Consider the following 27,169-nt stretch of genomic DNA (forward strand, 5'->3'; position numbering starts at 1 on the left):
CAGAGTAGTCCACCGACGGCCTATTCGTCGTTTCCCTCAAAACCACCGAACAAGGGGTTACCCCCCAGGGAAGAGCCACCATTCCCAGCTCCCATTTCGCCCTGGTTGCTCCTCTCCCCGTGTCTCCATCGCAGGTACCCCATATCGCATCCCGTATCTTCCCTCTGAGGAAAGGGATTCCGATGTTTTATGTGTGTTCTCACCGCCGTTGTTTTATGTCCAGGGGTGTGCTTTTTTTCGATGCACCATAGTGGCTTTGCTCTTCCTCTTTTATCCGTGGCACCTTCTTTTGCTGCTTTCTAGAAGGCTCGCATCTTCCCGTGCGGATGTTCGATTGAAAGTAGAAATTGTGGAAATAGGAAAGATGACTCACATCTAAGCCCATCATTCTCATTAGGCTGTTAATTCTCTCACTTCTTGCCTTCAGCGAATCATTCTCTTTATAATTCGGAAGCGATTTCAGAGACTGATCAGGTTTTTAATTTAAATATTTGTTTGAAAAATATTTAGACGCTTAGAAGCTGACTCATTCAGGTCTTAACAAAATTCAACTATTGAATTATATAAATTACAAATTAAAAGAACCTCTTTATCAGCATCCCCTTCCACTAACTCTATGTACAAATAACCAGTGTCCGGTTAAGATTAAAGCGATTTTATTACAACTATGAATGTTCTACCGACGTAGGTATGTACGATGTTAGTCCAGAAACTAACTTACGTTTTGAAATAAAATATGAACCTTGTGACAAGGCAAAATTTTATTAAATATGCCTGGAATTTCATTCTTAAACTATTTTTATATGTATTTGCCTTTCAGTTTGAGGGATTTATCGTAACGATACACAAGCTTTTCAACTCTGTCTCTGAATAAATCTGCCGCCTTACATTTTAACCACTTATTTACACCAGCATGCAATTCCGCGTCATCGTCAAAGCGTGATGTTGCAAGCCACGTCTAACGAGAGATCCGTAATCGTAAATCGGCGATTTTCACGAATTTTTTCGTTGATTTTCATCATCAGTTTATTTATCACCAGTCTAGGCCACAACTGCGTTCCTCCTCGTGAACATGGGTGCCGCCATTTTTAAACTGAATACACCGCTGCCTCACTCCACCTTCACTCATTGTTCCGCCATCGTACACTTCACAAAGTTCCCAGTGAATTTCAATTGGCTCGCAGTTTTTTTCCAATGAAAACCTAATCACAGATCGCACTTCACAAATCGCGGCATTTTCTGTTGCAACGCACATTTTAACTGTTTGCAGGGAGCGAAGTAAAAGAACCTCAGTATGCCTCCTGCCGCACACCCCCACGGTAGGCTGAAGGGCCGTGACATTTTAGAGCCCATCATGGGTTCATCCTCTCACGAACGGACAAACAACCCCCCGCTCCGTTTATCCTCATCGCTCTCTTTCCCTTTCGTAACCATTTCCCATCGTTTAACAATTACCTACCATTCCTGAAAAGTAAATTTGATTTATGAGAAAACTTGTGTTATCATTCAGTAATTAGGAGCCGAATGTGCTTTTAACGCATGGAATAGGTAGCATCACATTAAGACGTTTAGGTTTTCATTCCTTTTCATTCTGAACTTAGACCTGATTTCAAACGAAACCTCTTTTTTGAATCCATTCCACACATTTGGTTAAAAAACATACATATAGTAATCAACCCGAAGATCGGTTTGGTAGCTGATGGTAAAGTTCACCCTGTACTTAGCCGAACGGCGTCTAAAATTCACACTTCAGGGTAAGGATGCCATTTGCTTTCCCTGTGCCTGTTATTGTTTCCCAGAAAGATCTGGTACCCGAAGAATCGGGTGAGCTGAGGGTAGCCAGAGAGGCTTGGCCAGGAGTCGAATCCTCGTCCTGCGGTCAGTAGTTCAACGCACTATCCCTGGACTACGGTGACCACACATTCAGTCATTATAACTGAAAGTTATCATCGTTTTTTACCAATGGCCAATAGAATTTACGAAATGTCCGACTGAAAAAGCATTTTTACATAAGTCGCTGAACTAATTTCGTCTTAAGTGTGCAAATACATTCTAATCTATGTGGTGACTACACTCAATCATAATTGGTGACTTCAATTCCATAAATAAATACCAGCTTCAAATTATTCCAAGATAGCTCATTGCGGTATGCTTGAAACAAATACACCTATGAGCCAAAAAACCCCAAACTGTTCAAGACAATATTATGCAATTACAATAAAATAATTGATATAATATATTCATATTTTGGTAATTTCCGATGCTGCAATCACGAAAAGGAAACTCAAAGAAAATTAAATTTTCATATCTTAGAAGAGAAATATCAGCTAGTGCAAATTTTGTTGATGCTCCTAATTCCTGTTAATGCATTTCTCATTCTATGCAAGTCATTGCATGTTTTATAACAGTTGGATTATTTGCATCTTCCCTGGTCATCACCCGGTATATTTATTATAAATGCGCGTTATTCAAATATTCACCCCGATCAAGTCCTCATCATTCCTTGTACATATATACTAGAGAGTTCAATTTAAGCAGTTTTTTATTTGCGCAATATATTATTTTTGTTACTTAATTGTCTTCATACAAACTGTTATTTAAAGAAAACTGTATTTTTAATCGTAGTCTCCCTTTTGGCTTGACTCCGAATCGAGTAAAATCGAGGTGAAAATGCTCCCGTTATATGCTTTGCAGCTTTTTCATTGCCTTTCTATCTTTCACTCAATTTCTGATCGTCAATCCTTATAAACGCTCATCATATAGTATTGACGAGGCACTAAATATAGCTTCGGTGTGCAAATGTGAATTAATATTCGCAAGTCGTGGCTAATTACGTAGTCATTGAAGTTGTTTTCCGATCTTGATAATTTCATTCATTAGCATTAAACTTCATTGTAATCGTACTCGCTCGCAATTTTGCCAACTGCTTATGTAATATGCCTTAATGTAACCTTTCACGCCACTGTTACTTTTCAAGTAAAATATCCGAAGGCCATAACATTAACGATTTTCTCCTATATTTGCGCGACAATAATTGCTTTCAAGAGGCCATGGAATTGAAAATTTGAATGGATATAAATTAAGTCGACCATGATGAGTCGTCCTTGGCTTTTGCCCCTATAGCGAGTTTCGGGTCAGGAATAAAATAATATGTGCTTTATCGCAGAGAATCGCGACGGAGTTAAGTCGTCTTCCTCAGCCTTCGTTGACGACAATCAGCGGCAGTTTGCGTCGCAATTCCCCGTCACCAGCAGAAAGACATTCATCATTCTAGGATGCCGATTCCATCTAGTCACGACGCTACAAACAGCTCCGGAATATCCATCATGACTATTCGATAAACATTCATTTTCGAGTAACAAACCCTCAATTTCCTCTAGGCCTCTGACCTCAAACTGAAATATGTCCACTGATTATGCCAAGTACGAATTCTTGGCATGGGTGGCTAAAATGTCTACAACTCAGCAACAAGGAAAATAAACACCTGCTGTGAAACTAGGGCGTCAGCTCATTGGTCAAAAAATGTAATTAAAGTTAGGAGTGCTATTTTCATAACAATTTTTATAATGACCATTAACGTATTTTTAGTGAATACTCGTATTACGTAGTTTGGTTTCACAGCCTATGGTTTTGTGTTATCAAAGTAATAACTCATTTTTAATCAAGTTCAATTTTTTTCGAGTTTATAACGCATGATGGCCTTCGTATTAATGATTGAATATTTTCCCTACTGAATAAACTTGGCGCTTCACAGTTTACTGTAGTTGTAGTAAGTGTTTATTAATGGTACATTTATAAATCTGACCGTGGCTTCGACTATTTCTTCATTTTTTGGGCTGACGATAAACCTCATGAGCATTTTCACCCTTCATCTAAATATTTTTTTCATTTCCAAGGACCTGCCGTATGGAAGGGCACCTTTTTTAAGTGTATACATATAACCTTTCAAAGTCATTATTTAAATTTTATAAATTCGATTGCCCATTGGAAAAGAAAAATCGTTTAAAAAACAATTTCGCCTGATATTTATCACGCAAAAAAATGCTACAGTATTACATGTAATTCTTAGCAGTTCTTGGTTAATGGGCAGGTTTTTTTTGGACTTATCAATGGTCACCTTTTTAAAGATATTGCAGCACCCATGTCTTTATCCATGTTGTTACTCTCCCCGATAAATTTCAGGTTATTTATTGAATCATCTTTTAAAAAATTTTGGGACGAGAGCACTTAATTGCCTATAGCCCTTTTTAGTTTAATATTTTCGCATTTCATATATATATATATATATATATATATATATATATATATATATATATATATATAGTCATCATTCATAGTTTTAATTACAATTATTTAACTTTGATATTTATCACTGAAATAGTTGTAAATAATTTTAACACACTTGTGTAGAACATTTAACTCCTTGAAATGTACATCCTCTATAACTTTTCCAGTTCTTTTCTGGTTTACTGTAATCCTTTTTAGGTATGTTACCCCACATTAGCCCCTCAGAGTGAGAACATATCTCAAAATACTTACGTTCAGGGTACATTTTAAAAAAATATATCTGTGATTATAATGTCTTTGATGCTGTAAAACTGATGCATTTAATTTTTTTTGTTTAATATAGTTAAATGTTCATTTAAATTCGAATTTTCAACGATATCAAACCCAAATACTTGTATTCAGATACCTGTTTTTAAATACCACACTAACGGGCTGTATGTAGATATCCATGTCAATGTGACACGATACATATCGATTTAATATTTGGGTGTAAATAATTCACGTGCATAAGTCATTAATCTTGGAGATATTTTCATTTGAAATCAATTGATTTGTCATGTGACCATTACAATAAGTTCTTAAAACCTTTCCACAACTTTTTCTACAGCTACATTACAATCAATGTCTACGTATTTCAGTAATAATCAAAGATTATTATTAAATTAATAATGTGAACATTTATTTTATGCAAACTGTACTATTTGAAAGTTCTCATGAATTAACTTAGAGGATTGCCGGATTCTTCAGTTGCTCGATATTTTTTTGTTATATTTCATTTCCGTTTGTATTCTGGGGTTTTCCTGCCCCCAAAGTGTTCAGCATCAAATTCAATGTATTAATTATTTCATTGCTCTTAACCTGCAGCCTGTTATAATTGATTCGTATTGTGCTTAAGTTTTTGTACCATGTGCCGTCTCTTTATCGTGTATTAACACAGGATGCTTATTTCCAGTTAGGGTTGACACAGATACAGTTGTGCAAACTGAGAGAGCTAATTCTGAATTTGCTTTGCAAAATCTGTTCTCAAAGTCCCGGCTTGTCTCTCACCGCCCTTATATTCCCACGCCCAGCCTCCATTCGTGATCCACCCCCCTGTGCCTCAACCCCCTCCGCAACCTAACCCACGGCCTCCCCCTTCCGCTTGCAGTTCCCCACCCTCCCCCAACCCATCACGCCCCAACCGGCTAAAAAATCCGGCCTCCCACCGCTGTCCTCCCATCTCTCCCTACTTCCCACCCTCCCGAAGGGGGATGCGCTCCGTAACCATAGTGACAAGAGATGTTAGGTTACCTAGGCAACCGCTGCGATCGCGGCGGCCTCTGGTGGCCTTCTACCTCTCCATCCCTCTCTCTCGCTCCTCTCCCTCTCCTCATCTCCCGCCCACCTCTCCTCAGCGCTCCCTCACGCGAAGTAGCGTCTCCGTTTTTGGTCTCGGCTATATCGATTGGGGAGCGACTCCCTACTTCCACAGCCGCCTCCGCCCCCACTTCCCCTGCCCGCCACACTCCCCCGGTCTCTCCCCTTTCTCCTCCCTCTCTCACTTTGTCTGCCCCCTCCCCTCCTTCATAAAACCCCTTCAGCACTCATCTCCCGAGCCTCAACCCCGCTAACTGCCCCCTCCCATCCCACTGTTCCTCTTCCGCTCCTCTGTGTGTCTCTGTTCTTATCCCTAACCCCGTCTCCCTTCCACCTCCCTCAGTCCTCTGCCCTTCTCCGCCGCCCTTCAACTTTCTCTTGTGCCCAGAGTGGCCCTCCTCCCCCTTGCTCCCCCCCACATCTCCCCTCTTTTCTCTCGGCCTTCCCCACTCTCTTCCCTCTCTTTCTCTATCTCGTTCTCCCTCTCCACCGTCCAAGTCTCACTCTAACTGCTCTCGGTCCCATTCGAGCGCGAGCTAACAGCTTTTATCCCTTCTCCCGCCGTCTCTGCCCCTTTCACAACCCCCTCTCCACACTACCACCTCCCTCTTCCACCGTCTCAAGGCACTACACTCACACCCGCGCCTTTTTCCCCGATCATCTTGTCAGGATTTCGAGGGTTGTTGCGATGCAGAAACTCCAGCAGACGCGTCCGGGTTCGAGCTCCCCCGGCTAGGGTGTGGAGAGTGTTTTTATTTTCTTACCTTCGCCACCCAGCCCTCTGTTCGAGATTTGTAGTGGCTTATCGTGTCCCTTAGTGATTAACGCTTAGGTTGCCTCAATGAGGGTTTATGAAGCGACTTTAAGCCATCGCATCCATCGGGACAGGTTGAGGTGGCGTTTGAAGAGCAGTTTATTGCACTTTTTTTATCCATCCTCTTGAGGCTATTTGAGTTGAGATTTTCTTTGCCGTGGAACCTGCGTCATTATTCTAGTTTTCTCCTTCAGCTTGTCCCGCTTTTAAGCAGTGGCATCCTTCGCCGAAAAGCTAATATACGTGAAATTTCATCTGAATTATTTCTTTATTAAAATCTGCCATAGCGGTACGTTGGCTCTCCGCTATTTTACATAAAATTCATGCTATAATAGACATGCAGATATTCAAAGTCGAAAGTTTTTGTTGAAGAGAACGAATGTCTGAAAGTACTGTGAATCAACATGTCTCTTCCTAAGTGTATGTCCTGCAATCGACGATCAATTTAAGCATTGTTATAATCATTTATTAAAGGAAATTCTTTGCATTTAATTTTGTGCACCAAAAATATCTACAGCTGGTTTTGTGACAGGTGATCTGTAGGCAGGAAGACATTAAAGTGCTCGAAACTAACAATCCTGGAACATTCCAAGAAAATTAATTTTACACAATTTAGTTTGATTAAAGCCTTTGGAGTTGAGAGCTAAAGAAAGAAAAGCTCTTAAGTATCGGGTGTTTAGAGGGATGGAGGTATTGCATTGGAAAGAGAAAAGACTATACGAAATTGAACTTGATCAGAAGGGAGAGATTTCGGAGACTTCAGAATAAGTGAGCTGAGGAGACGTTTGAAGAATACTCTGATATTGAAGGATGTTTATGCATTAATAATTTGAAAGAACCCATGAAGATGATGGCAGATCATATCAAGTGTGACAGTGAAATCTGTAGTTGACTGGAGACGGCTACAGAGAAGAGAAAAGACCCTACCGTCTGCTTGCCTAAGTTCTTTAAGCTGCTTATTACTTATGCCAGCCCATCCAAACCAGCTCCCTTGTACGGTAAGATATTGATGTTTCCGTGATATCGCCACCATTTCCATTCGAGTGTATGGGTTATAAATTGTTTTCCAATCACGCTAAATTATCCAAAGGAGTCTAATTTTAATTGATTAAAATGACAAAAGAAACTTCGATTCCTTTGTACTTCCTCAAAACTACCATATTTGTTTTATCTTTAACAGTAAAATATCTCACAGGAGAATATTTTTGATATATTCTCATAAATTATCATTATTAATTTTATTGCAATTACATTCGTGTTGTCATGTAATTTTAACGTCTTAATGGAATGTTATGGCATTTTAGGCTACCCCGTTTCGGCAAGCGAGATACGCAGGTACTTTTGTCTCAAAAACCCTGAATATTTCGAAGTCTTTCAACATATTACCTCCAAGTTAGCTAATCTGCTGAGGCCGGGCAGTCTAATCCATCATCTTATCCTATTTTGTTACTGGGCAGTTTGAAAGTGGGATATTATGCTGACTTTCCAATGACTTAGATGTAATCTTGAAATCTGCTTTTTGCTCTCATGATTTTAAAGGGTATGTTAAAATCTGCGGCGCATCTTCAACGATCCGATTATCATCGTTTAAAGGGAGCAAGAGGATCAGTCGGTCTGGTTTGCCTGGAAGAAAACAGACTCGGCAGCGAGCCCAAATCCAGCAGGATATAGTCCAGCAAGGGAAATGGACGCTTTTGAATCTGATTATTGTTTTCTTGATGGTGTGTACACTATGCGTAGTGCGTCAGAGCAGCTAATAAAACTCAAACGCAAGAGTAATTTTCCTAATGGGAAAAACGTATACATTTTGCGGGTACCATAATATTTAGTGAAAACCAAATGCTACATATAAAATGTACATATTTCGTTTACCATCAGTTCACCTTGGCCTAATGCGGACAATCAAGATTATTGTTGCCAAATTCTTAAAATTTGGTAATATTTTCGCAATTTTTCAGGTATCGTTCTAAATGTAATGTTTTTATTCCCATTTGAAATTCTAATACCAAATTATTTCAATGATATGTTGTGTTTTGCTTCTTCCTTACATATTTCTGGCTTGGAAAGTAAAAGGTTTCATTTATGCTGATAATTTGAATGGATCTATGTCTCCGCTTTTTGGTGATAGGAAATTTAATCGCTGAAATGATGAAAATACTTTCTTAAATATGACCAATCTCAGTGTACAAAAAGGTGAACGTCATTTCAGTTAAGTTATCAAAGCTATGCTATCGGGAATGTCTCGTTTGAATTGGCAGAAATAACATAGTATAGCTGAATTGAAAACTGTCTGGTTTAAAAATATATAACATTACGATACGTCGTACATCTGACTGATAATTACCTCGTTGCAAATATCCAATCTGAAAGTTTAAGGAATTAGAGTTACACGAAGGTATCCGTAAAATGACCTTCGAATATCCTGGTAGCAAATGCCTTCGTTGATATTCATTGAATTACAGTTCCGTATTTAAACACATTGCATATCTATAACGAGAAATCTTCCAGTTTCAACACGTAACCGCTTTCTTGCTAATTTATTTTCTGGATATTTATGGTGACTCTAGTTCGCTCTTGGTATTCAGATGAACAATTGGTATCATGAATATTCAAACCTTCCCTATAAAAATATTTATTATGGAATTAATCACGATAGAATTATTTATTATAGGATTTAATATAGAATGTTAACGTCAATACTATGAATATTAACTAGTAGACCATCCACCGCCGTCTAGTCCGTAGTTGGTGGACGGTTGAGTGAAAATCGTTTATCAATTGTCAGTTACGGATAGCACAGTTGTATTTGTCCTGGGGAATCGTGAGGTATTTCCCTCTCTGGCTTTTCCAATTGTTTGCCTACGCTTTTCAATCAAAAAAAAGTTACAACAAATAGTTTTCACAATCGATTGAATCGCCTAAATTGAATACTCATCGTGGTTTTTCGAATTATTGCCTCGCCTCACGTCAGGCGTCCTTCCTTTCCTTTGTTACCAGCTGCAGTTTCTTTCACATCGAAGAATGACGTCTAAGAGCGATCAGACCTTTACTCCAATCACTTTACCATTCGGAGTGTCTTGCTCCTCTTTCCCTTCGCCGCGCCTCCTCGCCGGCCATCCTCCCGGGCCGTCATCCCCTTTCCTCCTCTCCAACTTCCGTTGGCGGCCTTCTCGTCTCGGGTACATCCCGACATCTATGAAACCGCCGCCTGAACTTCTTTCTCCATTGTGCTCCTCTCCTGCACAGTTTTCATTTTTTCCTTCCTCTCCCGCCTCTCTCCTCCCCGCCACAATTTTCGTTAGGAGGAATGTTATTAAGTATTCGGGGGTGAACATAAATTTTATTAATGCACCTTTCCCATTCCCTGCCCCTTTATAGCTCTGCAAAGATTATTGCCCAGTTCCAAAATGATTTTCTCCTGCTTTCTTTTTTTATTGTTCTTTTAATAATTTAACTGGACGCGGCTGAGAAGCGGTGATTCAATGCCTTTTTTCCGATTTTTTTTCTCAACATTTTCCCCTTTAACCAATCTTATTCATTCTATAATGTTAGTTGAACTTCTTATATTCAGCCCCGCGTTGATCTAACGTTTTTCTCTACAGCCTTGTTTAATCGTTCTTATGTCAGGACTACCTACTAATGAATTAGTAGAGGAGTTGAGAAGACTGTAAAACGCAGAAAATGTATTCATTGAACGTACCGACACGTAGGTCCAGTTAGAATATTCATTTACAAAAATATATGCTAATGAGTGGAGATACGAAAAAATCAATCCACTTACTCTGGATGTAATTAATGTGAAGTGAAATATTTGTGAAATATTTTTTTCGCCGTAAATGCTCGGCAATTCTTGTATGAATACATCCCCGTTATCGCCACGGCGTATACTTGGCCATTTTTAATTCCTTCAGCAGTATTATGATATGATTCCACTCCCAAATGATGTGGGATTTTCAACTCACATGAAATATTGCATACCCATTGTTGAAGAGAAATACAATTAGTTAAAATTATTTGTTGATACTTCACGTAACCTTTACAATATTCAAATTTGCTTAATTTTAATACTGCATATTTAATTTCCTAAATATCCATGAAAGTATTAGCAGAGACTTAAAGCACCAAATAAAAACGTGGGTAAATGTATTCTAAACACATCTTTGGTGTATGTCCGTGTATCATATCCATGAATCTACATTATTTGTACCCTAAATATTTTCTTCTAAATAAATAAATTCAGATTATTAAATGAAATCTTGGATTTTGATTTTACCAAAATTTTAGTGTAATTATATTGCTGTTATTATACATAAACATAATTAATGTTACCGGATACTTATTAATTGGAATCCCTAAGTAAATATAATCTCATATTTCTTGCTTTCTGTATTTGTCAAAATTCTTAATGGTGCTAAAATAAACAATTCGTCGAATGAACAATCGCGCGGTTTTTTAGCAGAAAACTTGCCTGAAATCATTATCGTTCGTTTTATTTATAGTTGTAAAAGAAATGAAGGCCAACGTTAATAAAAATGTTATGCTCCTCATACTTTTGTAACATCAATAGCGCATTGTGACACACAGAGTAACATTAAATTAGTGTAGGCCTTCCACTTTGAAAATATATTAAAAATTAACCAGCTGTCAATGGATTATTATTAAACTGCCCTTTGTGAAAATTTAAGTAAAGAATTTTTGCTGGAAATTTTCTAGACATGACGATATAGCGGAGTAATAGTTAAATAATTACTGTTTTTGATGTTATTATTCTATTGTACATTCTATATACTAAAATTATCAAATATTTCATGCTGATTCGGGCGCAGTCAAGTGATAGTCATGCGGATATTTTAACAAAAAAGTCCGAAGTCATGACATAAGGTATGGTTAAACTTAGTTATTTAGACACGACCTTCGTTCAACTACTTGCGTTAGCCGCAAAAAGGCCTGGTCAACCTGTGAGCATAAATTTCACTTCGAATGAACTTAACAAATTTACCAAATATCACATTTTATTGTATACAATTACATGTTCTTAGAATATGAGCTGAATATCCTCTATTTTTAGGTTCTTGGTAATGATAAAAAAGTGTAGAAACAAGCAATCCAATCCTAAAAGAGACGGTCTACTTTTAATGATTCTCTTTGGAATACCGATAAGCTGAATGTAAAGAGTATTCTCACAGAATACCTGACTCAAAGTTAGGTTCTACAAGTTCTCACAAACGTATCTTTATAGTTTTTAATCTTCGGTAAATTTCCAACGGAAAATCAAGTTAATGTAGCGGGTGATATAATTGATATCTATCGGACTAGCTCATATTTTTTTTCGAAATCTCATCTGAAAACTCAAATTTTCCGTAGATATGCCGAGGACAACTTCGTCGCATTCTTCCGTGACTCACCCTCTTCAACTAATCACTCTAATTCCGTAAAGGCTCTTTTCACTTAGTTCTTCGAGAAATATTCCTGTAGTAATGCCTAAAATTCTACCGATGGTGCAAGTTAATCAAGACCATGGAAATGGAAACCTAAATCATATTCACTGTTATCGAAGTGTAAGAGCACCAAACGATAACAGGCGGGGAAAAAAATTATAAAGGAGGCATCCTACCATTAATTTGTGGAACTTTTTCCATGGAATTTAACGGGGGTGAAATTCCACCGCCTCCAAAAATACTGCAGGAATGCTACAAGCTTGTGAGTTCAGAGGTTTTGCATAGCCACTATTCGGACAATGCCGTCCTAGCACTCTCACTCTCCCATCTCTCTCTCTCAGGCCCTTTCTCTCTAATTCTCTCCGTCTCCCATCCCTTACGTTTTCGTCTGGTTTTTTTGGCATACCTGACTTTCAGCCGTGAACGCCAAGAATTTATTTTACATGTCAATAAATTAGTGATAAATCTATAAAAGTTCACTACATGCTCATAAACATTAGAAATTTTCGCTATTTAATTTTAACATGTGCATCTACGTATTTTTAGAAACATTTTATTGTTTGTTACTTCCTTACATTTATATATATACACTTCCTCCCAGGCCGTTGAAATTACGTTTTCTGGGATTTTTAGGCCACCAGCCATTCTGCCTCTCCTCAATTACTTCTAAATAAAGACGACACCCCGAAATCCACCGATATAAACGTTAAAGAGGGGGTGAGAAAAGGGGGGGTTGATTTGACCCCATTAAAGTAACATTTATGTCACAATATGTTCTAGACTTTACATATATATGATAATGTTAGTAACTACTCCATTGAAGGAAACCCATTAAAAAGGGTGGGCTCGCATACACCGCAGTCACTAATTACCAGTTAGCATTCTAGTCATGCAGGACAGACAATTCACAAATGCATTAGCTCTACATCAACATAAATACCCCGCGATCCACCGAAAAGGTGTGTGGCAGGGGGTGCAAGCACCAGTTGGGGCGGGTAAGGGATAAGGTAGGATATGGGAGAGGAAGGGAAAAAGGAAAAATATTCAGTAAAATTTCTCGAAAAATGTGCAAATTTATAAACATGCTGGAGGAAGACTTAATTCAAAACAAGATTTAATTTCACCTAATAAACTTGTTCTTTGTTGTACGCAAAAAGGTAATAAAAATGAGGCACAATCATTTATACGACATACCTCCTCCTGCCAAGACAGGACATGCAGAACTGGGAAGTAAAAAAGGGGTAAATACTATTATTTTATGGGCATGTAACGCATGTTCCCCACCCCTAAATTCACAGGTAGAGAATGTAACACACCGCCGTTGGCAGCGAATAGCGTGAGTCATCCCCCTAACAGAGACGTGGGATGGCAGGGTAAACTTGAAAACAACAAAGAGGGGTTGGAAATATTGTCCTGAGCACTACATTATCGAATAACAGTCCCATACGGGAGAGATTTGCCCACAAAACACAAGAGATATTCTCTTGTAAAAATAATTTTAGTGTTATCGAAAAATTAGAGATTAAAATATTAATTTTTTTATTTAAAAGTAGACCAAAAGACGACTCTAGTGGGTTATCCAAGTTTAAATTCTTCCCTTCTGGCCAAACAAAAACCATGTTGAGCACAACACATTGCTTGTTAATTTGTTAAAATTATAAGGTAAGCAGGTCACACTCTTATAATTACATTCTAGTTGTTTTCGCACTACAATATTTGTGACTCAAAGGAAAATACCATCGAATTTTTTCTGTCTTCGAGATTAGAACTAGCGAAAATCAAGGTAATAGATAAACTAGTCTACCATCAATTCTCGTTGCATTGTCTCTTCCGTAATGCCTTGTTTTTTTTCTATTCCAACACGTCCCATGAAAAAAGCAAATCCACTGAATAACCGCAAGTAAATAATGATGCAGTTTCATGACAGAGTCCTCGAGCGACATGCACGTTGTGACCTGCTATACTTGACATTGACATTACAGCGACATCGTGACAGAGCTGGGTGACAACGCCTATGGTGGCCATGGCTTTATGAAAATGCTTGCCAGGAGGTTGGTACCAAAGTTCTACGACGAATGGAACTCGACAATATTATCAGCATGACAACATGCCTGTAACAAACCACAACAGATTCACCAACGGACCCACAGTGTTTTTCAATGGAGATCATCATGAAATGCAAACAGTTGCGGCATTTACTTATTGATTGCTTATCCTTAGTATGAGAATTCGAAAAAAAACAATGATGAATAAGAAGTCGAATGTATTTATGGGATTTGAGAATCACTGAGTTTTCAACCACCTGGTAGCTGACGATGGGTAGCAAAAGTTATCTTAGCATTCAGGAGAAAATTAAGATACACACGCAAATTACATGAATATTACTATTTTTGGAATAATATCACTCGTATAGTCTATTTAAAGCTTGTTCTTCCAAATGAAAAGATGACCGTAACTTTTTTCATTTTATGCTTCACTTCATCGTCAAAGATGTTTTAAAAATTACATATTGCAAGCGGTAATTTAAGTTTGTGGGAAGGAGTAAAAGGACACCAACCTTTAACTGTTTACAACACTCCCAAGAAAATAATTCTTGAACTGTAGAACTGAATTGCCACAGGAGATATATCCTCTTATTTTAAGCCTCATATAACATGGCGTTAAAATCTTTCTCGTATGACCCCTTTGGAGTACCAAGTTTTACGATTTTATTTTCGGCAGCTAAAAGCGACAGCTTATCCTTAGGTCAGGATTTTGATTTAGCTGCGAAAATTTTTAAGTGAAATAAAAACCTGGGTCCTGCTTTAATACTATCTCGCCCTAAGAATTTATCTGTCTTTCAAGTTTGTCTAATATCAATTGATATCCGAATTTCAGTTTCAGCATGCAAAATAAAACCGTCAATTGAATTAATTACGCTGTGTTACTTGTAAAAACATTTTGTCATGAACGTTTTGATGTGATTAGGAAGTTTGATTCTCCCCTTTACTATGTTTTCAGCCGTTCCCTTGATATTGTCCTAGACTCACGGGTCTCATGCGCCCATGCCCCTCGGTCATCAAAGGAAGTGATAAGATTATCCGAGTTTGTCTGAGTTTTGCCTTTTACGCCTTACCATTACAATCGTTGAATATTTTAATCACCATCTACCCCTCTGCACTCAGGCTTCATTCTGTCTCTTTTACTTCGTTCCGTTTCCGTTCCCTCTGACTCAATACTCGCGTTTCATTTCTTCATTGCTACTTCTTCAACTCCCCACCCTCGATGCGCGTCTACTCTCCTACATCCTTTATCCCTTTCAGCTTCCAACCGACCGCGCCACTCTTTACACCCCTTTAATCCTCCTCTGCTCTACCTGCCCTTTCCTCTTCTTGTTTCCCTCCCAAATACAGGCTATAAGTACCTGCCGCATGAATGCCTTATATATATATATATATATATATATATATATATATATATATATATATATATATATATATATATATATATATATATGCATTCAAACACGAAATCCCGCCAAATGGCGAACAAATACTCGATCACGAGTGTAAAAATATCTCCGGTTCATATCCCTGTCTAGGAGATATTTTTACACTCGTTATTTGCTGGATTCCACCTTCCCCACCTCTCCTGTGTTCGTCCTTTGTGTGTGTTCCTATCCCTTTTCCTTTTATCCGTTTCTATAATAATGAGTACATGTATATATATGTATGTATAAACATGTGTGTGTGTGTATGTATATATATATATATACATACACATATGTGTGTGAAAACATGTATACTCGTATGTATGTGTACATACGTGTGCATATACATATATATATATATATATATATATATATATATATATATATATATATATATATATATATATATATATATATATATTCACACACGCCCATGAGTGCTTGTCTTTATGTACATGCAAACACGCCCAAAACATTCGCTTTCTCTCTAACTCAATGGCGTCCCAGGTCTCCTTCCCCTAACAATACCCTTTATTCGCTCTGCTAAGCTACGAAATTGCCTCCAACGTCAGCTACCCCGCTCATTCGTTTTAATCACCATTCTCCCCCTTGCACTACCACAACATTCTTATCCCCCCACTCCACCGTTTTTCGCTCAACACCGCACCTTTTCCCTCTCCTATCTCCCGCCTCTCTGTTTCCCCTCCCACTCAGCTGCTCCTTCCTCGCTCCGCACACTCCTTCACATGCGGGTAGTCGAGCATAAATTTGGTTGGGTTGAGTTTCCTCTCAATACTGTGCACTCAGTGCTCTATTTTTTTTATCGTCACTGGTTTCGTTCATGACTCGACGAGCAGTACTGCTTTCTCCCATCCATGGAGCGTTTATTCTGAGGGACGCTAAAATCGTCACTCGTCAATTTCCTGCTTCATCTCCGGAACAACATGCGGGAAAATAAAATCATACGTGCACATCATGATAAATAAATAGTACACTGGAATTAAAATGAACAAAATTTCAAAGGAAAATATTTTTTTAATATTATGGCAAAGGTGAGAATGTGGGGAAACTAATGGCCAGAATAGGATTTACCATGCAGAAGGGAACGATAGGTTTGACTAGGAATGGAATAAGTATTGGGGAGGGTTAGGGATATGTCGTATAAAGAACTAGAGTTACCGATTTTCGGATTGAAAAAATAAACGAACAAGAAAATACGCAATTGTGCTATCGCTCCTCTGGTATACAGACATTATTTTATCGGATTCTATTATTTTATTTTCGTAAATGTTCTATGGAATTATAATTCCGTTATTAGAGTGCACTTCCTTCAAACGCTGTTTGTAATACCTATTTACATTTTATGAATTACAGGAACTATGTATATTAGTTTTGTTATGTTTTCCCTTTCTTCAGCTATTCTGGCAGAAGAACCATTATATGACATTTGAGTTAAGATAAATACTATCTTGACCTAACAGGAGTTCGAGTGCATTGCTTTTGGTGGTTACTTTTTTCATCTTAAATTATTTTCGTTCATTTTCGCATAATGCTTTATCAAAATTCGGACCTAAATTTTCGTAAAATACCTTATCATATTTCTGAAATATTTTTTATTTTGTCTTTGATGCTTAATTTTTCATTCTCATCCACAATTTATCTAAAGATGAAATATCTCCGGGAGAAAAAGTAGAATGATTAATTTGATTTCAATTGATTGTATTGAGGAACTTGCTGCAAATAGTCATCGTATATTTGTAGATAAAGATTTTTATGACCATGCGCATAGGACATGGGTCACTTTACAGTTTCATTATACCTTAGATGCACGTAAGAGGAAGTAAATTATGCACTAAGCGAGTCGGGGCTCCACAAAACAACGGTCTACTGTACCTAACTCTACTGACTACTTTATTTTAAATCTTGCGTTTCCGCTGGCAGGTAGCTCTCACCAAATAACAAATGCGAACACGCGCTTTCAACCTTGGATAACATACGAGGAATATAAATTCAAATTCCTTTTATCACTGTCATTTTCAGAATTAACTATTTTTTCATAATTTTTTGCTGAAAATTTGAAATATTTACTGCGTTTTCCCTCAATGCCTGCCAAATTATCTTAGGACTTTCAATTTGAACACTTCTATGTTTCATAATTTTTCTCAGGCGGTAATATATAAGACGCTAATATGAGTTGGCGTATGAATCATTTCTGAAAATGATATTGAAAGCAAGACTAAGTATAAAGATCTAAATTTAATTTCATGAAGACTTAAGAAATGTTCCTGTAAAGAAAGGTTCCTATTAAGAGCTGAGGTAAATTTCATGAAGACTTAAGAAAGGTTCCTGTTAAAGCAAAGAATTTCATCTGACTAAAAATCTCCAACTAAATATTTCCTCGAGAGAAAACGTGACCAGTTAACATCAATATTTAATTTATATTCCCTTTCTTCATTTTATTCGTATTTTTCAATAGCACTCAAGGTCTGCTGAATTTAAATGGAACAAACGAACTTCGAAGCCCAAAAATACATTATAATATATGCCAAAAGGTTTATATTCTTGCGGAGTACTTTGATTTCATTTCCTTAAAAATTTCAATTTAGAATACAGGTGCTAAGAACTTGGGGTCGCCGTATCAAAAGGCCTGAAATTATAAAACTCAAGTACTTTTAATAAAGGATGAATAATTGGAGAGTAATCCCGAAGACCAGAAAAATAGGAAGAACTATCGTTTTAAGAGTATAATGGGAGTCGAGTTGCTGTCAATTTATATTTCATACGTTCATAAAATACGCATTTACAGTACCAGCTTGCCGAAGGGAGTCCGCGGTTACATTGGACAAGGGAAAGGTTGGACAAAGCGCGCAATTGAAACCACTGAAAAGAATCTGGCTCGTAAATTACAGAGTACCTTCGAGGGCGAGTGCTCTTTGCGAGGCTTCCCCGCGCGAGGACAATTTTGTCATTGAAGGAAGGATTTTTCTGTGCCGTAAATCGCGATAACCCCTTCAATTAAATTTCTGAACTGCTGGTTTTGAGTGGGAGGAAAAATTAAGGGAGAGAACTTCTCGTCCTACGACTCCTTGCGATCGGAAAGCGATTAGTGATTCAAATCCATATCCAGAAGTCGGCTAAATGGTTTGGATTGAACATTTTAATGACCTAGTTGAGCGAGTTTGGCGAGTACACTCCAACGAACCAATGGCATGTGTGCTCTAATGGAGCGAGCAATTACGATTCCGTAGCTTAAAACTGCCTGAAGAAAAAAGTGCCCATTTCAGTTTTCAGCTTGATTCTGCATTATCCGCTTAGGATATTTTCGCCCATTTGCAGTAATGTGACAGTCATAAGCACTTGGGAAAGCTGTAATTGCAGCGTAAAGGTGTTGTTATCGCTTTTGTTTCTAGGGCTTAGCAGTTTTGAACTCATTTAAGTTTCAAGCTTGTTATTTTAATTTCCGTTTTATTTTTCTAATATGTGCGTCGTTCCCTTAAAAAAATAATCGGCAATATTCATCTAGCTTTTTCTTAATACGAAAGGTATTACATTGGAATTGCGCATGAATTAAAGAAATATAGCTTTTATGAAATAAATGCAGTGTAGTCTAGTGTCTTTCTGAATAACTTATAGGTCCTTGATGGTTATATTTTCTTTAACTCGGCATTATAGGAGAAATAAATTCTTTTGTTAGTCAGGGGGATTTTATATAATCTCGTTTCCCTAGTTCTAAGCACCAGTGTCTAAATACTTTGGGCGGATAGAGATCCAGTATGCCTGAGTGAGTTGAGGATTCGTGTATTTCCTTCCTAATGCGCGATTCTAGCATTTTCTCGGTACAATTCGCAGTATACATTTATTTAAATCATTAAAATATGTAGTTAATAGAGGCCGTCATTGGAATAAATCACTCCTTGAATGTTAAACAGATATGTATTTAGGTTTTTTTTCATCGTTTTGGGGTTTTATCCACGAATAAGGAAAATTTGCTAGGTTTTTGTACGAGGATCTCCATGAAAAACTCAAGTGTGTTCCTGAAATGGCAATTGATACAAGTATGGTGAATGCTAGATCCTTTCTTTGACTCTCTAGAATTTAAAATGCTTCCGACACACGTAATTTAAAATATTTGGCACCTAAAGGCAAGTGGTTGTTAATACGGTCTCATTTCTCTCGGACGATTCACACCGGGATCTTAAGCGGTCCCTGTGGCATCAAGAAGGAGATCACGTTCACGGACCGAACACATGCACTCTTAAGGACGTGAAGTTATTCTTTCCGGAAAACAAATGGCCCTAGGGAATAGAACTGATGAATTGGTGAATGGGTAAGTGGAGGGTAGTAACGGAGGTGTGGAGGGGTAAGGGATGACGCGTGCTATGGGGAGTAACTAAAACGAGACGAAATGGGAACTGAGTACAGAGAAGCAATGGAACGAAAAGCTCCGCATTGGTGACAGAGCCGGGGAGAGGGTAAGTGCGAGAGAAAGGGGAAAACGGGACGGGCGAGAGGAATTAAGAAGTGGGTCGCGGCATAGGCGCCGGGTATAATGAAGTTAAGCGGGTGGTTGCGAAGAGGGAGGGGGACCAGAGTGGATTGGTCGTGGAACGAAAGTTTGAGTGTGTGAAAATGCAAATATTGGCGAGATGATGGGGAAGGGAATGGGTTAAAGGTTAGAAGGGGCTGGAGATGGTGAAAGGTTGGGTACAGGTGAGGGAAATAGAGGGAATCGAAGGGTATTGATGTGGTGGTAGTCGGGGGAATGGAGACGGGGAAAATTGCTAATGGTAAGAGGAGAGACGGGATGAATCAAGGTGGATGGACGGTATTTGGATGGAGAGAGAGGGAAGAGGAGGGAGTCATCCAGAATCGGGAGGAAGGTGGCGTCAAGGAAGTCGGGTGAGAAAGGTTGACGGAAGACGTGTCATTGGATGGCACGTTGGGAGAGAAGGGGCGAGAAGTAAGATTGCTTCAGGGCTCCACCGCTTCAAAAAAAAGTACTTGAGCACCTATTCAAGGGGAAGAAATTATAATGAATTCAGACTGAAGTGCTTGTTCTGTGACGTAAACGTCGTACGTGATTCGGGTAGCTTCTGGCGTGGCTAATAATTCATCGTCGTCATGTATCGTATTAATCGCAATGTTGTTAAACTGCCAGCATCCTGCATCCGAATTGTATACCGTTACATTGCCATCTCTGCAACATTGCCATTTTTCTCCCATATATTAGCTATTTTCTTGTAGTATTTCTTCCATAGATGTCACACTTTTGGCTATTCTAGAAGCTCTAGTTCATTTATCAATAATTATAAAAATGTATTCATTTATTTGTCTCTTGAAAGAACTGTGAGGGGCAATCAGATAGCCTGGTCACTTGAAAGGACTCATTTGAGGCTGGGAAATTGCATGCTCATAATGCACTCAAAAGCGCAATTTGAAGAGCGAATTTCTATTATTTAACTAATAAAAGGCGATGATGCAGTGTAACACTCTGTTGAATTTCACGACGTACTGAATCCCGAGAGAATCACAGATTTAAATCATGAATAATTCACATAGCTTCGATCCGGCAGAGCTCTTGATCTTCAAATTAAGATTCTCGGGCTGAATGACACCAGGAATTTTTTTCACAGAATATTTAGATGTGAAACTTAACTTATTCTGCACCTTCTCATCATTTTGTTTCTCAATACTCCCATGCTTAAAATGCTACATTTTCCAGTGAGGACAAATATGATTTGCCATAGCAATCCTTCATTAATGGATGAAGGTTACTGAAATTTTATGTGTCACTATCAATTATGTGTTCAAAGGTCATTAAGCCAATCTGGCTATTTTAGTCAAAAGATTGCTATGAGCATGGTCAACTAATAAACCGCGATTACTCTATCGTTTAAATAGCCACGTAAATCTAGTAATCGTATATGGTAAACAATATCAAGTATTCAATTCCTCAGTCTGTTCGAAGAGTGGTTTTGAGCAGGTTGATCATATCGCTGGATAATGTCCTTTAATAGCTTGCATTAATTTTTTTTAAATGATTTCTATTACTTAATTTTAAAATTTTGGCCTGCCGGCCTCGGTGGCGGTGGGATAGTGTTCTCGCCTGCCGGCTCAAAGGTCGGGTTCGATTGCCTCCTGGATTGGTTTTCCTCCACCTTGGGATTCGGTGTTGGCAATTGTATATGTAGATGTTAGATGGAGAAGGGACTATAAAGTGTCAATCTCACTCCAATGAAGTCATAAAATTATTTCACCACTATAACTAACGAGCCAGCAGCATTGTGGTTCACCAGATACATGCTTTATCCTGAAAGTTTCAAAGGTGACTCATTATTCTCTTGTAACCACGTCTTTTCTCGCACTATCAATAAAAGTTTGATAAAAAATTTCTTGTGTATATTTCATCGTTCCTATATTTAAAGTAGAAATTTGGAATACTTCTACTTCAATAGATTTTAATAAAAAAAAGAAAAATCTGTTGGCTAAATACGGAACACTCTTTGATTTTGTAGCATCGGAATTATAGTATTGACCATCTTCTAAAGTCACCATAAGGTGACAGAATCATTCGCATATCCATAGTGGATATGTGAATAATTTTGTCGCCTTAATTAGAAGTTTGAAGAGCTATTAGCTTATGAAACCATCTAAAATTGCAGGTTAAATACTTTTATTTAATTGGCAGTAATTTAATTTGCCAATTCATTCAAAAACAAAAGTCTAAATACCGTAATACATAGTTGAGTCTATCAGTACAATGATTGTGCCCGCTGAATAACTTCCTAAATATATTATTCCAAAAAAATCAATCAATCTTGTCCTTGGAACTTTTGTGGTTATTGAAAAATAAAGGCTCAATATTGCTCCCATTTAAAATAATGGAAGTGTTTGAGATACGTTGCGTCAAAGCAAGATATGTGTATGTAATATATATTCGAAATGTGTCTCCATGGAATATTATTATTAATTCCCATACTCTTTATCTTCTTCCTAACAGGATGAGGTTATCACGAGGTCACTTCAAGTCTTCGACTCGGCGCTATGATCCAAGGCCAATGAGGCCCCCAGGAGTGAGGCCCAACCCGCCCCACGTAGGACGCCTATGGCATCGGGGGCGGAGCTGGAGTGGAGGTTGCGGGAAGGGGGTGGAAGTCGAAGGGTCGTCCTCTCCGTTTCACCCCAGTCCCCCCTGGTCGCGGGGGCTGTCGGGGGCGGAGGGGCCGCCGGTGCATTCGCGGCCCGCCTCGAGGAGCTTCTCCGCTCGGAGTGGGCCTCGTCGTTGTGTCTCCTGGGGGCCGGATGAGGCGAGCAGGGCGACGGGGGCGGAGCAGTGGACCCCAGGAGCGGTGGCGGGAGGCCCGAGGGGGTTGTGTCCCCCAAAGGCGGAGTTGGGGGTGCTGGGACCCCGCGGTTCACCCAGGGTCGAGGTCGGAGAAGGATAACAGTCTTCCCATTTGGCATCGAAGGAGGGTCCGGAGGCACCGCAGCCGGCTCCCTCCAGCGCGCGGTGCAGAGAAAACCCCAAACGAAGGCGGACACGCAGTCGGAGACGCTCCTTTAGGCGACGGTGGAGAAATCGGAGTGAGAGTGTAACAAATGGTGAGGTTAGTCGGCTGAGGTCAACTTCTGAAGTGGGAGTTTGAAATATTCAACAAAAATGCGCGCAGCAGCTAAAATGAATCATAGTGACGCTTTGGCAGCTCGGTGGCATAGTTTTAGAAAGGAATAGAGTACAGAAAGTGGACGAAGAATATCCAAATTGCTGTTGGTGGTGGATTTTGTTCGCACTTGGTTTAAAAAACATCGCCTACGTTAGCAAAGGAATGTGAGTTCCCTATTGTTAAAAAAAACAAAGTAGTTTTGTTAGTGATTGTCTTTACATCGTCATTCCAACAGTCTTTGCGCCAATATTTCTTCTTTTTGTTGGTTGCAGCGGCGTGCAACGACAAAGGAATAAAAGTAAACAGTCACATTGTTGACGCTGCATGGTTGGGTTCTTTCCTTGTGCTGATAAAGTTTAAGCAAAAAGTGACACTTTACGTCCTAAGGCTGTCATTCTGAAGAAAGATAATGTGCGTGTGTGTGTGTGTGTGTCTCACGACGAAAGCAATACGTTTAAAATTAGAACAAGGCGTTTGCCAAACTATAATTTAAACGAGTGGGTGAATGTTTGTCCAGTGCGATGAGGTTGGATATCATTTAGGGAAACAATGGAAAGTGGTAGGTGATTTGAAATATAGTGTATGATTGAAGCAAAACTATGTCGGAAGCAGAGGAAATAATTGCGTTTAGGAACACGAAAGCAATCGACTGAGTGAATAATTTATTTGTGTTGTGTGATCATGGATGCGTGTGAAAGAATGCGTAAGTTTGAATGTTTTCACGAATAATCTTTATAAAGGCTCCTTTGAAGGCAATTTTCTGTATGCAGTTTGCTGCCACCGCGAAAATGCTCGAAAAAGGTGAAGCCTGACTTTTGGAATCAGAAATTGGAAGATAAAATTTTTCCATGAGCTTTTCATTTCATTTGCTCGTCGAATTGTCGAAAAATGGAAGTACCTATTGGAACTATTGTATGTGAAGCATGGATGAGTGAATAAGTGCTTATACATTGTGCCATCATCCAGAACGCTGCGTTTATTAGCGCTAATAAGAAACAGAATTGCAGCATTGTCGATTAAGCAGCGGCTCTCTACGTACCTATTTAGCGCACTGCCATAATAAACCTTCAAATAAATTATACACCCGCTGACACTCAACGGACGAACGAATAATGTCTTTCAAATTCATCCACGGCCGCAGGAGTAATCGACACGACATTTTCATGCATTGATTCAGTTCCTACGCTCATCAACGCTAACAAAACGTTGAGCATGATGAGATTCTTAAAGAGTTCTGGTCAAGGTATAATTTTTTCAGCAATTCGTAATTTCTGAAATCGTATGATAAGGACCGGGCTTTTGGACTGACGTATTTTGCAGCACAGTGTTACAGCACTGTCAACAACTCATTTGGCTGACCTACCTTCCAAATTTGTTCCCTGGAACCGAAATCTGCTAGCATTTTTGAACGTTGTTTTGAAAATTGCTCCGCAATTTAATGTGATAACTTTTGTTCATTTTAAAATTGAAAATAGGTCTTTCCTCGATTCATGAGTGAATTATTGGACGTGAGAGACTTTTATCAACACTCTATGCTGTGAGTCTTTTAGTGCTAAAACGTTAATAAGGCTTACCAATGATCTCGATGTACTTTAATCGGTAATTGACTTTATTATAAGTCCAGCTGTCAGCTTGGCCAAGTAACTATAAAAGAATCCATTAACAAAAAAATATTTTTTTTTACCAGCAATGAAGACTTGGTTACTGTAAAAGAGCCGCTGAGATAACCCGCGAAAATTCTTCCATTAGTGAGTAAAGTAAAACATAAAATAGTTCGAGGTGAATTTTAAATTTTAAATGAATAAAACAAGTATGCAGTCAATGGTAATCTCTCTCACCATAGGATATAGTTTTGGACAAGCTTAATATGCCTTTACTTTAATAATGCCCTGTGTGGATAATTTTTCTTCAGAATCACTCACAACAATATCCCGGTAATTTATATTATAGCATCTTAGAGAAATGAGTTCATTGAAAGTATTTTGAAGATGCATAGATTTCCAGTTCGTGTATCAAACAAAAATGTATCTTATTCGCCATAAATAGGTAGATAGATAAATCTAAAAAAAATAGAGTATATGAATTTTTTTAGTTTGCACGAGTGGCTTTAAATAGCATTCAGTTTAAAAGAATTTATTGTTTGCTTTAACATCTGCTATTAATGCAAGTTGCGAAAATATTCGTATATTAAAGGTTGACATAATTAATCAATATATGAGATTTCTCTCAGTTGAAAAAATGATGTTGCTTAAATTTAGGTCACTCGTAATTTAACTCCAAATATATTTTTACCGCGATTACCATAGGCATCTTATAGTTGAATACTCTAAATTTTGTGGTGACATTGTTTATTTTCATGAATTTTTCCAAGCCCAACTTTTGAGTCATCAAGTGAAATAAAACTTAAAATAAGTTGTCATAGTTCAGAAAAGCATTTATTCTGGAGATTATCCATCTCAGTGCAACAACTTTGTACTCAACTTAAAAATCATGAATATAGTTATGACTGCAATTTTTAATGCTGTTTGCTTCATAAATCAGATTTCAGAATTTAAAATCAAGAGAAGGCCTATGTCATTGTTCAAGCTGGAAGATAACGGTCATTTATATTATTTTTCAATGGAAACAATATCTTTGCTTTAAAGCCATTACTAATTTTTTACAAGCAAATATTAGGAGGGAATTAAATCTCGGGAATGGGGTGAATTGGTTATAGTAGTTTGATGCAGTCTCAATAACGGTTGCATAAAGTAATGAAGTAGTTCCGTAATAGTTCAGCACCGTTGCGTAAAGTTAATTACGCCATAAATAAATTGTTTTCATCGTTGCTGGAAGGCATCGTTCAGGAAAAATAATGACTCTCATTATAAAGATTTCAGTAAAAATTTTAAAAAATAGGCATAGACTAGGAATGGTTAAAAAATGGTTACATGACAATGGACCCGAAATTCAAAATATTCACTGAAAATTCTAACAATTAGTGGGTACTTAAATAGTATGTTGCATAATTACTTTCAAGTTTTTCCCATTAAATCAGTTTTTCATAGGAGGATTTCACACAATCTATTTATGTCGTTTCTCACGAGATAGGTTAATTTGTTGAGGATTTCCTTACCTGTGATTCCATTCCCCTAGCAACCAATTCAGGAACAAATATCTTTGCCTTTCATATTCTCAGCCTAAAATGTAGATTTAACTAAAGCGCCTAATTTATGTAACCAAAAGAATTGCAACTAATATGCCAACTTGAAGAACTTTAAAAGTTTATTTGTGCCGACCTTAACCAAAGTTTTATTACTTTTCTGGTAACAACACAGGAATCAAATATTCTACTTACCTACCTTACTATTTAATTCACGAAGGGGTCCCATGTTAGACTAATACTTATTTTACTCTGTTTTGGAAGTATTTCTTTTTTAATGCCTCGAAACCATAAAACATTTATTTTGGCCTCTTCCGCTTCTTATAACTACCACTCGTGGAAATTGAAGTAATTTAGAATATGAAATGGAATTGAGAGACCAGGGGAGAATATGTACCGGTAATGTTTAAAGTGATTGCTTTAAAAGTGAAAGAAATACTTCACTTCTCACTGGATTAAAATTGTTCAGTTTCATAACTTACCTGTACTTGCAATGTACTTACATCCGTGAAATTACAAACATTAAGTTCTCCTCGTGATAAACTTTCATAAATCACCACCGACTACCAAATTCGTTTTTTTGTGAAATAAGTTATGCCTTTACATTCTTGCAATATCCTTTCACTCACTTCTTTTGATTATGATATTCTCAGCAAGTAGGTGAAGTTTAAGATTTGAATTCACGAGCGTCAATCATCCATATGCTTTAAGGATTACTGACTCTGTCATCCTATAGTGAAAATATTCTTGTTAAAAGTCTTTTAATGTTCGCATGAAAAATCCAAATTCAGTGTCCTTTCATTATAAGTTATTTTTAATGGGGATAGGAAATTCCTAAATTCCATTGATGTCCCAACCACTTATATTCATTGAGCAATTCTTAAATATATTTAGCTACCTAACCCTACAGATCTCTCTACCCGGTATGTGGTGGACAAAATATTTACAGTCATCGATAGCTGTATGTGAGTGTGGCACCCAATGCGGAAATATATGTAA

The 27,169-nt window shown here is 38.0% G+C and overlaps 1 protein-coding gene across 2 annotated transcripts in view; it reads left to right on the forward strand.

Moving 5' to 3' along the window:
* LOC139694041 (Kv channel-interacting protein 4-like) overlaps nt 1-22,671 on the forward strand; it is a 588,264-nt gene extending 565,593 nt beyond the window's left edge. For both annotated transcript variants that reach the window (XM_071592446.1, XM_071592447.1), the window contains exon 6: nt 22,365-22,671. In XM_071592446.1, the coding sequence (XP_071448547.1) occupies nt 22,365-22,412 (48 nt within the window). In that variant the 3' untranslated portion in view covers nt 22,413-22,671. The remainder of the gene's footprint in view (nt 1-22,364) is intronic.
* Nucleotides 22,672-27,169: the final 4,498 nt, after the last annotated feature.

The sequence above is a fragment of the Hetaerina americana genome, unplaced genomic scaffold (genome assembly GCF_022747635.1).
Source record: "Hetaerina americana unplaced genomic scaffold, ioHetAmer1.1.p SCAF_5, whole genome shotgun sequence".
In the NCBI taxonomy this organism is placed as follows: Eukaryota; Metazoa; Arthropoda; class Insecta; order Odonata; family Calopterygidae; genus Hetaerina; species Hetaerina americana.